The 13,558-nt window shown below is 56.6% G+C and overlaps 1 protein-coding gene across 2 annotated transcripts in view; it reads left to right on the plus strand.

The window, feature by feature from the left end:
* The window catches only part of LOC149304748 (cell adhesion molecule 4-like), a 35,825-nt gene extending 25,968 nt beyond the window's left edge, over window positions 1-9,857 (plus strand). Inside the window, exons 1-9 of one of the 2 annotated variants that reach the window (XM_089478635.1) lie at window positions 1,709-1,716; window positions 3,374-3,520; window positions 4,315-4,467; window positions 5,329-5,463; window positions 6,347-6,508; window positions 8,245-8,335; window positions 8,784-8,956; window positions 9,154-9,282; window positions 9,747-9,857. In XM_089478635.1, coding sequence (XP_089334761.1) covers window positions 1,713-1,716; window positions 3,374-3,520; window positions 4,315-4,467; window positions 5,329-5,463; window positions 6,347-6,508; window positions 8,245-8,335; window positions 8,784-8,956; window positions 9,154-9,282; window positions 9,747-9,856 — 1,104 coding nt within the window. In that variant the 5' untranslated portion in view covers window positions 1,709-1,712 and the 3' untranslated portion in view covers window position 9,857. Of the gene's footprint in view, window positions 1-1,708; window positions 1,717-3,373; window positions 3,521-4,314; window positions 4,468-5,328; window positions 5,464-6,346; window positions 6,509-8,244; window positions 8,336-8,783; window positions 8,957-9,153; window positions 9,283-9,746 lie in introns of those variants that run through there. The other variant, XM_089478633.1, reaches the window with a different exon arrangement.
* Window positions 9,858-13,558: the final 3,701 nt, after the last annotated feature.

A 13,558-nucleotide genomic window follows, 5' to 3' on the forward strand; every position in this document is an offset into this window, starting at 1 on the left:
CAGATGCTGATCTCCTCCCAAGGGATGCTGATGGGGGGGGGGGGGGTTTGGCTCCCCAGACCACCCTCCAGGTGGCAGAGTAAGGGGCGACCATCCTGCCCTCCATCGCCCATCTTGCTGCTGCAGCGAAGAGGCCAAAGGAAGGTGGGAGCGGGCGGAAGGAGCAACGTGTGTGAAGGGGCAAGGGCGGGTGCATGTGTGTCTGGACAAGGGGTGCCATGCCTCTTCCCCTCTTCCTTTCCTTTCCTCTCTTTTCCCTGTTCATTGCCAAAGTTCTGGGCAGGAGCTGTGGAGCCCTGTCCTGGATGGAGGTCTCCCTGGCAGGGGTGGCAGCCACCCTGTGGACCCCAAAGGCATTCCTGTGGGACCCCGGGCCCCGTTGGCTCAAGTGCCACCCTCCTACATGGTGCAGAGCAACGGGGAAAGGCCTGTGGGCTCCCCCGATCTGTGGCCAGATGAGGCAGAGGCGAGGGAGGCTGCGGGGAGCCTGATGAGAGAGCAGCTGTGATTGTGGTCCAAGAGGAGGCAGCCTTTCATTTTGCCTCTTGGGCCAGAAAGGCAGAGAGGGCCAGCGCCAAGGATGGAGCCTCAGTTGGCTGCCTACTTTGGGAGAAGTTACTTCCTACGGTTCCTCTGAGAGGGAAGTCCCCTTTCAGTGAGGAGCAAGTTCAGGCCTTTTTTTCTGTTCTTCTCCTTCAGCTTTGGGACTACATCTTACTTGCTGTTTTTTTTCTATCCCGGCTGTGCATGGATTTGAGCAAAAAGAAGAAGCAGCCACAAAATTTTCAAAGCAACAAAAGGTTCTCTTTGTGGTGTCTGAATACAAAGAATATGGCACTGGTTTATCTTTTCTGCCCCTTTCTTTTGAGGACAAAAAGTTAAAAGATCTCTAACAATATTATGCCAACTGCTCTGCCAGGGATGTGAATAAAACTGGTCGCCCAGAACCCATTGCATCCCCCCTGAGACTTTCCACTTTGTTTCTTTTCATGGGAAAGCAAGTTTCTAACCATCATGAAGGAAAACTTAGATGAGGCAGCCTTTGCTGCACAGTTATAGATAATGTTTATTTATTTGTGGCACAACGTTCATTACAAAACATTCTTACAAAACAATGCATCTAGTACAACAAGACAAAATTACAATTGTGTTGGACACAGAATGAAAAAATTGTTAAAATCAAAAAACCAACAAAAGGTTATTGGATAAAATTCCTGGTTCAAATGTTGAATCAATACCACTGACCTCCTTGCAATCCACTGCTACTGTCTCCAAGAGGTTGCAGCAGCTCTTTTGCTCTGCAACTGCGAAGGTGGCCATCTTAAGCGTGATGGATTTAGAATGATCAACCCACAAGTCACAACTACTATCAGGCAACAACCAACTGGCCCTCACTCTCAAGGGTTCTCCCAGGAAAGGGGTCAGTATATAAAGGGCAGTGCAATAAATAGTGAACTAGGTCTTCCAATTCCCCAGAACCACAAAGACACAATGGTTGTGTATGAGGGTTCCTTTTATATCTTCCCTTCAGAAAACGGAGAGCAGAGCTGCAGAGGCAGATGGAAAGTGTGGCATGTTCCATCCTCCACAACTTTCAGCCCTTCCCTCCTGTTGCCTCTCTGATTATCAGCTTTCTGTGCCAGTTTTGTTCCGCCATTGCAAGATCAAATTGGCCAAAGCTGCTGGCTCACCGCCTTCTTCACATTGGCCTAATGGGTAAGGAAGGAGAAGACCCTCCCTGGCACTTTTGGGGGCTCCTGGAGCTGGTCACTTAGCGGCGATCCCTTCCTTGGATGATCCGCCAGATGGGCTGCATACAAGCCAGAGGATGCGGGCTCCTTCTTGGGCGGGACTGGCCTGATTGAACTGCTAGCCCTGTGGATGCTGAACAGAGCAGCCTGACACCACAACTGCCTGAAATCAATCCAGGAAACCAGATAGATTTATTACTTGGAGTACTGTTGAGCCAGGAGAAAGGGGCTGTGTAGTAGATTTATGGCCTGCACTGGGGTGCTCTGGCCTTTGGGGGGGGGGTCTGGGTGCTTTGGAGGTGTGAGGACCAGGCCCTAGTGAGTGTGATGCTGCCCAGTCACTGCTGAGCCCTTCCCCTGGCACCAGGGGCACGGCCTGTGAGTGTGTGCCCCTCTGCCCTATGGAGAGGTGGAGGGTCAGCCTGGGAGGGGGCATGTGGCCCTCAGGAATGACTGAGATGGGACAGCAAAGTTCCAGGTGCCCTCCTCCTGGGGGGGGGGGGAGTGGGAGCGAGGGGGAGCCAGCCTGCCTTTTTCGGGGGTGGGGGAGCATTTTGGGTGGGTATTTTCTGTGTCTTCGTATGCGCCTCTGCAGCCGGCCTTTTGTCTCTGCACCTGCCAGGCTGTGCTGCGCGTTTGTTCACATCTCTGCTCGTTCCTGCGTCACTCTGAGACTTTTCTGAAAGAAGCATGCGCATGCACACAAAAAGGCCCTTTCTGGGCCTGGGCTCAGATCCTCCTCCTGTGCCTCCAGATCAAAGCAGCTACAGGGTGAAGCAGGGGGCAAGCAGTGGGGAAAATAAGAATTGCCAAAATACCTTTCAAGGTGTGGATGTTTGGCAGTTTATTTTACAGTCTCCAAACTTGAGGCTGCAGAACATGTCAGAATTGGAAAATGCTGGCTCTGGTATCCGCGGGTGGAGGTTTCCTGAGCGCTGTGTGCACCTTGTGGCCGACAGGGCAGTGGAGCCTGGTCAGGCGGAGGAGGGAAGTTAGTCCCGGGCTCAGCTTTGCCAGTGCCTAGGAACAGCCTCTCCATGGCAGGGCAGCTTCAGCAGGAGCATTTCCCAATTGACTGAGGCTTTCTGGGCAAGGGGCGTCTGCATATTTGGAGAGCTCCCTCTCTCCCCACATCCTTCATACACACGAAGGCAGGTTCCTCCTTCACCAGCCACCACTATTGCATTTGTGGCTGTCATGTTCCAACGTTGTATCAGGCAGGGGAACTGGGGCCTTGCCCGCTGCCGCTCTGGCTGCCACCAGTGGTCCATAGGTTGTGGCCTGAGAGGAGGGCTGAGCAAAGAGCAGCCGCCTTTCACCAGGCCTTCCTGGACTTCAGCTTCTATTAGGCTTCCCCAGAGGTGTTTCTGGCCTGGGAGCTGACGGGCGTTGCAGTCCAAAAGCACTTCTTCCATTGCCATTTTAGAACCAAGGGGCTGAAGTGGCTGGAAGGAGGGCCTCTGGATAGCAGCTCCTCCGCTTTCTGGGTGTGAGTGGCCAGGATCCGTGTCTCTCCCCACAGCCCCCTCCTTTACTCCCCAGTTGCCTCTGAGCCCCTCTTTCCCCTTCGGCCTGCATCAGGGACAGTAGTGACTCTCTTTCTCCTCTCCCTCCCTTTGTAGCCAGTGCTCAGGAGGTCCAAGCGGAGAATGTGACGGTGGCTGAGGGTGGCCAAGCTGAGATCAACTGCAAGCTGCACCAATACGACGGCTCCATCGTGGTGATCCAGAACCCCTCCCGCCAGACCCTCTTCTTCAATGGCACGCGGGGTAAGTGCCCTCGGGAAGTGGGGGGCTGGGGTTCTCGGGGGGCTGGGGTGCCAGGCCCAGTGTCTTCCTCCCGCCAAGGGTCTGCCTGCTACCCACCTGGCCCTCAGTGCATCTGATGGAGGGATCAGGTCCTGCAGAGGAGGGGCAGGCAGAGCCAACGACCCCAGACACTTCGGGCAAGTGGACAAAGTCCCGGGACTCCCAGGGAAACAGACGCACATCCACACACCAAGGAGGACAAGACCACCCCCATGCCAGCTTTGTGTGGTGGTTAAAGCTTCAGATGGGCTGGCCAGGTCCAGGTTCAAGTCCCCACTGACCAGTAAAACTCCCTGGGAGTGACCTTGGGCCAGTCACTCTCTCTCAGCCTGGCCAACCTTGCTCAGGGTTGTTCTTAGGCTAAAGCAAGAAGAAGGAAGGCCATTTGCCCTGCTTGGAGGGAAAGATATAAGTGTAACTCTTACCATCACCATCATCACCTGAGCTGGGCAAGCAGCCTCTGTTGCCTCTTGAACATGAAAACAGCCCACAGGCTGACCGAAGAGGCTTGAGAATTCAAGGAGAGAGTCCAGGCAGCACCTCCTTGTGCCAAGTGAATATCCTCAAAATCATCTGGGGGCCCTCCAGAAGTGGCCCCAAATCCCCCTGCCTGAGGCATCCTCCTCTCCCTCCCTGGCCAAAAACGTTGCTAGCCGTAAATGTGCATAGTCCCCCTCCATGTTCTCCTGACACTCTCCCTCCATGGCTGAGGGGACCTGGCTCACTGTCCTCTCCTTCCTCCATGTTCCCTCCAGCCCTGAAGGATGAGCGGTTCCAGCTGGTGGAGTTCACTCAGAAGCAAGTCCGGATTGTCCTCTCCAATGCCCGCCTGGAGGATGAGGGGGGCTACTTCTGCCAGCTCTACACGGAGGACACCCACCATCAGATTGCCCTCCTCACGGTGCTGGGTATGTGCCCCCTGCCCTAGGGACCCCTGTGCCCCTCCCACACTCACACTCTGGGGCGATTGAGGGGAACACCAGATCCTGGCTGTTTGGTTATGGGGAGCATAGGGACTGTAGTAGATATTGGGGTGGTGGTGGGCATTTAGTTGGGAGACGGAAGGCCCAGGGATGCAGGGCTGGCAAGTGGAGGGGGCTCTGGTGCCTGAACAGAAGCACAACAGAGAGGACTTCAGCAGGGAAGCCTGCTCAACCTTTTCTGCCCCCGGCCCACAGACACTCCCTCTGCTGCACTGTCATTAAAGACGCAGGAGCCCCGCCTCCTTGGTCACCTGGCAGCCCTACAAGGATGTGGCCAAGGCCAGGGGCTGCTCCACCTGTCTGCTCTGGAGCTTTGCACCAAGTGACAGAGCTTGGACATTGGTCCTTTGGCCTCTCTCTTGGACTGACCGCAGTGCACTGTGAGGGAAAGAGAGCAAAGGCCTGGGTCCATCTAGGCCTCTGCTGGCCATACTGACTGGCAGCTACACTCTTGGGCTTTGGGATGAGATGTTCTTCCAGAACTTTCCCTGCAGACCCTCTCACTCCACCTCTGAGATTGCACTGCTTTCCTTCCCACTGAAACTTTACAGCTTTAAGACCAGAAGCTTGAATCTATTTCTAATGAGACAAGGATTCCCAAGATGCATTTTGCTCTGCAGAAGCAGGGAGTGTGCCAAGGTCCAGTCCTTGGCACCTCCCTGGGTGTCCCTATCTGTGCATATGTGTGTCTCCACAGAGATGGATCTACACTAGGATGTGGGGCTGTCGAGGGGATGTGGGGCTTCACCCATGACCCCCTGCTCTGTCCTACTCTCTCTCCCCTAGTGCCTCCTGACAACCCCTTGGTGGAAGTAAAGGAGCAGGCAGTGGAAGGAGGAGAGGTGGAGCTCACCTGCAGCGTCCCCAGATCGCGCCCGGCCGCCACCCTGCGCTGGTACCGGGACCGGAGGGAGCTGAAAGGTGCCGTCTGGGCTGGCGGGAGGTGAGGGGGGCGCATGGGGTGGGCAGCAGTTCTCCCTGCAGGGGCTTGTCTTGGCCCTAAGTGTATGTGGAGTGGTGGGTATAAGTCAGGTCAGAACCACAGCAGAGGAGGGTCTCACCACTCCTTTGCCTTCAGAGGAGGGGTGAGAAAAGTGCCCCACCTGCTGATTTGGGGACCGGGGCGGGGGGGGGGACTGGGGTCCTTGAGCTTCCCTTTTTTATGACCATGAAAAGGGGGCAAACCCACAAGAGCAGAGACTCACCTTTTAAACAGGGTTTAGGCTCTCCATCAACCCCAAACTCCTGTGGCCCTTGGAGGAGGAGGTCCCCTGGGCCCCATTCCTTAAAGGTGGCAGTTTCTGGACATGTCTGGAGGCTCCCATCTCCCCATCTCTGTGTTGAACCAGGACATTTTCTGCACTGAGTGAATCTTCACCTGCCACACTCATCGCCCCTTCCCCACCACATGGAAAATGCTTGAAATGGGAGTTATGCTAGTTTGGGGTTTTTCTCTTAAGCACTTCACCCTGGTGCTTAATGGGTACCGTTAATGGGTGCCCCATTTAGGCTTATGGGGTGCTTCACACATATTATCGACTGTGGGGAGTAAGTCCATTACATTTGGCAAAGGAGGCACGGAGGTGTCGCGCAATGTGCCCTTTTCTTCCCAAGGGATAGTAGATGAGGAGAACACTTCCTGGGATGTGACCATAAAGACAAGAGAGAAATGTACCAGAGAGGAAGGCAATTCCCCTTCACTCCCCTTTGGAAGGACTTTTTTGGAAGTGATTTTTTTGCGAGGGGGGGATCAGCTTGTGGAGCCAGTGGGGTGCTTCATCTCCCACCCGTGTGCCTCCACCAGGGCTGAGCAGCAAGCAAGAGAACGGAAAGGTTTTTAGCGTCACCAACGTGGCGCATTTCCGGGTGGAGCGCAAGGACCACAGCAGCATCGTCACCTGTGAGGCCACGCACCCTGCCCTGCGGGGGCAGCGAAAACAGACCCAGTACGTGCTGGACGTCCAGTGTAAGTGACCACAGTGCTTGCATGAGGGCAGCGGGAAGACTAGAGGGCGAGCTGGGAGGCCGGAGGGCTTTGGTAGGGCTGCCTTCTGTCTCCCCCCCCCCCCCCCAACACTGCTCCAGCATGTGTTTCTCTTCTCCTCTGGAGGGGCTTGGAATTATGCGCAACGTGGAGAGTTGCGGCCTGTGGTGCACCCACCTTTCCCAGAACATGGGGGAATGATGTTGCTCCTCTGCTGTAATTAGGAAGCAGGAAGGCTGTGGCTTGTTTGGTTGCAGGAGGATCCCTTCTGGTTCCTTTTAAAAGTGCCTTTTTTAGGGCATGAATTGGGCTTTAGGGTGGGTTTCGGGTAGCATTTCCCCAGTTTCATGCTATTCCTCCACAATGTGGAGGTCTCCCCAAACCCCAAAAGATCAAAGGAGAAGAGCAGGGAAGGAATAAGGCCGTTTCTGTTCCCAGTGACACCCAAGTCACAGGGTATTATAGGATCAGGCTGCCTTTAGAGAGTGACTTTCTAAGTGGTGGGATGGAGAGGGCAAAGGCCACAAAGGTGCCCCATGGGTCATCCAGAGGATGGTGTCTGGCTCCCCAGGTGATGAAGGGAAGTGGCTGGAGCATCTTCTGGGCAAAGAGGCCTCTTGCCCCTCATCTGGCCTTCCTCTGCTGCTTTGCTGGCCGTGTCCTTTCTCAATGCCCTCAACCGTCTCATGGATGCCTGGCAAGGCCAGTGGTTACCTACCAGGGGTGCCGAAGGTGGGGAGGGTGGGATCTGGAAGGGTGAGGCCATCCTGCCAGCTGGCACAGGTAACATTTCCTTGTGTGGGTGTTGCATTTTTGTTCATGTTCCCCTCTTTGCCCATCTTAAAATGTGACATGCATGGCATGCTTTGCCCAGCTGCCTGTCTGTTTATCCAGAGAAGGGTCATTTGGGGGCAAAGTCCAGCAGCAGCAAAAGCAACAAAGATGATGTGGGCCTGCCAAATGCCAGGCATCTCAGGAAGTAGAAGGAAACCTTCCCCTCTCAAGAGAGAAGCCTTGGGCTGCCACAACCCACCCCCAGCCATCGCAGACACCACAGCCGCTGTGCCACTGGTTTTTTGCTGCCGCTGCTACTTAAAAGTATCCTACAGATCCAGGGGGACCTTGTGGCATGTGGGCCCGCGTCTCGGCTGCTGGGATTGCACTCTCGGCCCTAGAAAGACCCACTCCAGGTATCCCCCGAGTGGAAGCGGCATCCCCACATCTCCTCTGGAATGGCCCAGTTGATGCAGAGGGGTCAGAGCTGGGAAGATTTGGGGAGTTGTGGCCCCAGGAAGAAACTTCTCCAAGCTCTAAATGGAACTCAGAATTCAGAAAATTGAAGATTATTCCATGATTTTCTTCCTTGGGCTTTCAAGCATTCACTTTATTTGAAGATTTCTGTGCAAATTGGTGAATGTACTTTTGCTGCATCTGTTCACTTTTCTTTTCCCCCTGTAACTTTTACCTCCATTAAGCGCCCTGTCTGGCCCCATGGCAGCACAAATCATTGAAGTGGAGCAGCCTAGGGATTCCTTCCCAACCATACTTCTCTCTTTTACATAAAGCCCAGATAAAGTTAATACTTAAAAATGAGAGCCAGCATAATGCAATGGTTTGAGTGCTGGAACAGAGGGTGGGGGGGGGAGCACTGGTTTTAGGGTACTGGCTGCTCCCTGGCCTCCTGGTTTCTCTCTTCTCTGACCCCTGTTTCCCCACAGACTCTCCCTCGGCACGGATCCATCCTCCGCAAGGGGTGATGCGGGAAGGAGACACCTTAGTCCTGATGTGTGCCGTCAACGGCAACCCCCTGTGAGTACTTTCTGCAGGGCGGGGGGGGGGGGTCAGGGGGTTGGCAGAGACCTCTACCCACCCAAAGAGCTCCTTTCTGCAAGAAGAGGGCTGAACGAACACCGTGGCAGCAGGAGACGGTTAAAGGTCCACCGTTGGCACCAGGAAGCGCCAGGATTGGTGACCCAAACAGCCACAAGCCCCCTCCCTCCACTCCTGCGGGTGCTTTGGCTGAATCTGAATCAGCTGGCCCTCCTGCTTCTCACTCTCCTGACGAGCCTGACTGGTGAGAGGCTCCTCAATTGCCAGCTGCTTGGCAGCCTCTGTAGCAAATGACCTCTGGGGGGGAAGATCCTTGCCCGCCCGACTGTTGCAGGTGGGGAGCCTGGGGGTGAACATGTCACCCAGTCGCTAGGAGTGGGGTGTGGGAAGACATGGAAGGTGGCAGCCTCAACCCCTTACCCCACAGCCCCACAGACATCAAATGGAGCCGCGCCAATGACTCGCTGCCGGAGCGGGCCCTGGTTGAGGGCGAGGTGCTGACCATCCCCAGCCTCAGCCTGCTGGACAACGGGACCTACTCCTGCCAAGTGGCCAACAAGCACGGCCGCTCCTCCGACCAGTACGTCCTGGTGGTTTACGGTAAGCGTGAGAAGTGTGTCGCTCGCACGCACACCCACTTTGCCCTCAGCTCTGCAGACCCCGCTCTTGCTCCTGTGATCCAGATTTGGCCTTCTGCTGAGCCCAGTGGCGAGTCTGGTAGGGCTGCCTAAAGGTGCCCCCCATCCCCTGTCTGGCACTGGTTAGGGGCTCAAACCCTCTTCTCCCACCTCCTGCAGACCCTGGGGCCATTGTGGCTGCCCAGACCTCTGTGCCATATGCCATCGTGGGGGGCATCCTGGCCCTGCTGGTCTTCCTGGTCATCTGCGTCCTGATCGTCATGGTGTGGTGCTCCATCCGGCAGAAAGGTCAGCCAGGGCGGGGGCTGGGGGTCAGGCATGGCGCAAAAGGCTGAGGGCTGGAGGGGGCCTTGTGTGGCAAGGGGGCTGCTCCCCATAAGTTCCTCTCCCAGCACTGCTGCTGCTTCCTCCAAAAGTGGTGGGGGTTACTTTCCAGAAAGACCCCACGCAGGTGGGGCTGGGCTGGGGTAAGGCTTCTGCAAGGAGCGGTGAGCAGGGAAGACACTCTGCTTTCGGGTGGGTTTGCCCCAGCCTTCCCACGTCTCTCATCCCACTGCCCTCCAGACCAGCCGGACAACCTTTCTCCCACTGCACTGGCTGGGAGCAATGGGCATTGCAGTCCGGCCGCTGTGGTGGGTGCCAGGTTTGGAAAGTCTGCCACGCAAGTGAGGGCTGGACGAGGGTTGGGGTTGGGGGAACCCTGTGCCTGCCTGGCCCTCACCTTCCTCTCCCTCCCCCCCCCCCATTTACAGGCTCCTACCTGACCCACGAGGCCAGCGGCCTGGACGAACATGGGGAGGCCCGCGAGGCCTTCCTCAATGGAGGTGACGGCCACAAGCGCAAGGAAGAGTTCTTCATCTGAACGGGGGGGGGGGGTAAGGGAATGGGGGGGGCGGCGATGGAATGTTGGGGGGCCCTGTGGCCGGGGGGGGGGGGAGAGGAGTTCACAGAGAAGCCACCTTTTTGGGGAGTGGATTAAGGATAAAAAGGAACAAAACACTTGAATAGTGAAATCGGGGTGTGTGGGCAACACCATCTTTTCGGCTTTATTTTAGAAACCGAGGACTTTAGCCCCGTTCCCAGTCATGGGGCTCTGTCTCCTGCTCCCCCAAAGCCCCCTGCCCCATTAATTGGGGAGAGCTGTGTGTGTGTGGTGGGGTGTGTTTGTGTGTGTGTGCGCACGCGCATCCACAACTCTGCTTCCATTGGGGGCAGGGAGGGGGACCGCCGTGACCCCTTTTTCCTTTTGGTGGCCAGAAGCAGCGCTGGGAGTGGGGATTACATCTCTGTAAATAGCTGAGGAGTGGCTCTATTGGAGGCAGGTGAGGGTCAGGCCCTGGGGGCCACCGTGGCTCCCCTCCATTAGCACTGTCACAAATTACCTGGGGAGGGGAGAGTGCCCCTCATTTGCTGTGGGGGGGTGAAGCTGGCTGGCCGTGAGCCAGGGTCCATAGGGCTCATCCGCAAAGGTGTTCCTTGGTGCTCTTTGCAGCACTGCCCCCTGGCCAGTGCTCTTCTGTGCGAGTGTGCAAGTGCGTGCCCATGCATGCGTGTGGGAGGGAGGGAGCACCTCTTGGGGGGGCCTTAAGATGCAGGTTGGAGCCTTGTTTTGATTTGTTTTCCTTCAAAGCCATGACAGTTTGTGAGGGAGGGAGGGTGGGGGTCTCTGTCTGTCTCTGTTGTCCTTGTTACGTGGCGTCCGCGGGTGGCTGGGTGGGATGGCAGTGGCCACGCAAGAATTGGACCTTCATTCCGGGCTTCCCAGTTCCCTTGCCCCCCTCCCCGTGGCATTGAAGCGTGGCCCACGGGCCAGACCCTCCTCTCCCTGCCAGGGGCAGATGTTGGACGCTGCTGGAAGGGGGCCATAGCCAGGGCCCTTCCCTGCCTGTTCCTCCCTTGTGGGGGTATCCCTTCCCCTGGTCCCTGAGCCCAGGAACCCAGTGTGGCCCCCCAGCCCCTCGCCCCACCTGGTCTTCTCCCTCTGGCCAGTGGGGAGGTGGTCGGTTGGGTGGGTGGGCTCAGCCAGAGACCCCCTTGCCCTCCCATGTTGGTGCTGGGAAGGGGCCCCATTGCACACCCCTGGCTCTGCCGCCATGGAGGAGTGTTCCTCCACATTGCCTCCCGGCCCTGCAATGGCATGCTTACTGCAGAAAGGGGTGGCTGGGACCCCCACCTCTCCCTGGCCACTCCCCCCCTTTGTGCCAGTCGGTGCCCCTCCTGCCCCCCCCCCCCCGCCTCCGTCCTTCGTCTGGGGAAAAGACCAACCAAGAAGGAACTGACGATGACCATGTGGTTCTGTGTCCGTCTCTGGCTCGCAGTTTTAATTTTGTATTGTCTGTGTCTTGGAAGGGGAGATTAAAAAAAGAAGGGAAAATATAATAATTAATATATAACTGGGGGTCGGGAAGTGTGGGGGCGCGTTCCTCTGCAGCCCAGGACTGTTTCCCCTGCCCAAAAGTTAATATATATGTAAATATATATGTCTGCCTTTTAACCACCTTTGATACTTCAATAAATCCCCCGGATTAATTCTTTTAACACCAGTGGTTGTGGGGTCCTTGCTCATGACATGTGCCGGGGCGCATGGGGGTGCTGAGGGGGACCCCACAGGCCGGGGCTTCTGTGGCCCATGGGGGGTATAGCCTCCCCAGCCCCAGCTTTGCCCCCCTAAAACTCAACGGGAGGGGGGTAAATACAGGCCAGCAAAGTAACTCTGCGAGCAGAAGGCAGGCTCAGCATTGAGGCCTCTAAAGTGGCCCTCCTGGCAGGCACCAGCAAGAAGAGGGCATGGATGGCTGCCAAGGAACCTTGTGCCCCCCCTCCCCCCTTGGCATTTCCACGCTGGTGCCACAGTGCTTCCTTTAGGGCCTGAATTTACTCTCCTCTCTGCTGCCGTTCCCATTTTGTCAGTAGAGGACTGAGGCTGCCCAGAGCCACACACTTGGCCATCTCAGGGCTGCCTTTGGCCCTCATGTCCTCCGTGGGATTCAGGAAAGCATCCTCCCCACTTCCGCTTTGGTCTTGCAATGGCCCTGTGAGGCAGGCCAGGCTGGGAGAGCGCCACCGCAACCTTTGTGGGAGAGGGTCCCTGCAGGCCCCCCTTCCCCTTCCCTCCAGGACCTCCCTGTGGCCCATCCCTTCTTCCCTCCTCATGTGCTTCCCAGGGCTTCCCAGCCAGCTGGCCCCCCAGAGCTGCAGGGATGTGGCCCTCGCAGCCGCCCTCCAGCTTCGCTTGCTCCCCCGCAATTGCCACTTCCGGCCTCCTTCACTTTGTCTCCTTCCCTCTCAGCTTTATTACTCCGCTGGGTCTCCCTCTGCCTTCCCATCGGTCATTCTGTGCAAAATTCCCAGCTTCTGGAAAACTGGACTGTGGGCCAGTGTTCGCCAAGGCACATAAATCCTAGCCCCACAGCTCTCTGACCTCCTGCTCTTGTGGGGGCCAGCCAGAGCCCCCTTGCCAGCCAGGGACCCTGCCCCCTCCAGGGTTGAGGGGGTCGGCTGCACACATTGGGTGCCCTGTGCCCCTCCAACGCCCACCTGGCCGGACAGATGGCCTTCTCTCTCTTCCTGGGCCTCTCAGTGGGGCTCCTACCAACTGCACTCCATCTAAGAATTGGGCTGGAGAGAGCCACTGCCCAGCTGGTGCTCCTTGGGGAAGCCAGAGGGGCCTTCACCCCCCAAAAAACTGGCAGTTCTCTTTCTGTGCCTTGCCCCCCCCCCCATTTGGGGAAAAGGGACTGGGGCCTCGCCTAAGAGGCAGCAGAGTTCTCTAGAGGTCAAAGGGCCCTCTTCTCTCCTCCGCAGCGGTGCAAGGGGTGCTCTTGAGACCTTTGGGAACCAAGCGGGAGCTGCCCATCCCTGAATGCCAGGATGGGGCGGCCAACTCCTCGAGGGGCCTAGTTGCCCATTTGGTGGGCACTTAATCTGATCAGCCTCTGATCCACTCTGAGCAGGAAGCCGGGCAAGGATCTCTTTCCCAATCAATGGGTTTACTTTCTGGCTCTCAGCAAAAGAAAGAGAGGCTGGGCTGACCCTTGTGCTAAAGTCTGTGACAAAATGCTACTTTTGGGATGGAAAAAGAGATGAGAAAAGCTTAATCAGTTGAATTTCTTCTCATCATGTGGCCATTAAGAGGAAGGAAACGCTACCAGCATCCCCTCCCAAACTGAGCCATTTCCCACCAACTGCTGCAACAGAGCCGCCCCTTCTGCCCCCTGTGACGTCCTGCCCTAGATTGCATCCTGGATCTGTCTGGATGCCAAATCTGCCACTTTGCAGCAGAAATTCTTCACTCCTTTCCCCATCTTGGATGCCAAATTCCATGACCATCACCAATCTCAGCATCGCCAAGGACACATTACACACACATCCCCAGCAATGTTCTTGTTACTGGCTCTCCCCATCCCAGGGCCGGTGGGGCTCTGCCCTCCTTCAGGGGCATCTTAAGGAAGCAGAGCTGATTAGACCAGCTCCCCCAGAATATCCTGGTTAAGGCTGGTTACCTTCCTGTCAGAGAATTTTGTGGGCCTCTGAGAGAGATCCAAGGAGGGCCGAGGCCACTTGT

The sequence above is a fragment of the Sceloporus occidentalis genome, unplaced genomic scaffold (assembly GCF_023333645.1).
Source record: "Sceloporus occidentalis isolate IW3139 unplaced genomic scaffold, rSceOcc1.0.p SCAF_13, whole genome shotgun sequence".
NCBI lineage: Eukaryota > Metazoa > Chordata > Lepidosauria > Squamata > Phrynosomatidae > Sceloporus > Sceloporus occidentalis.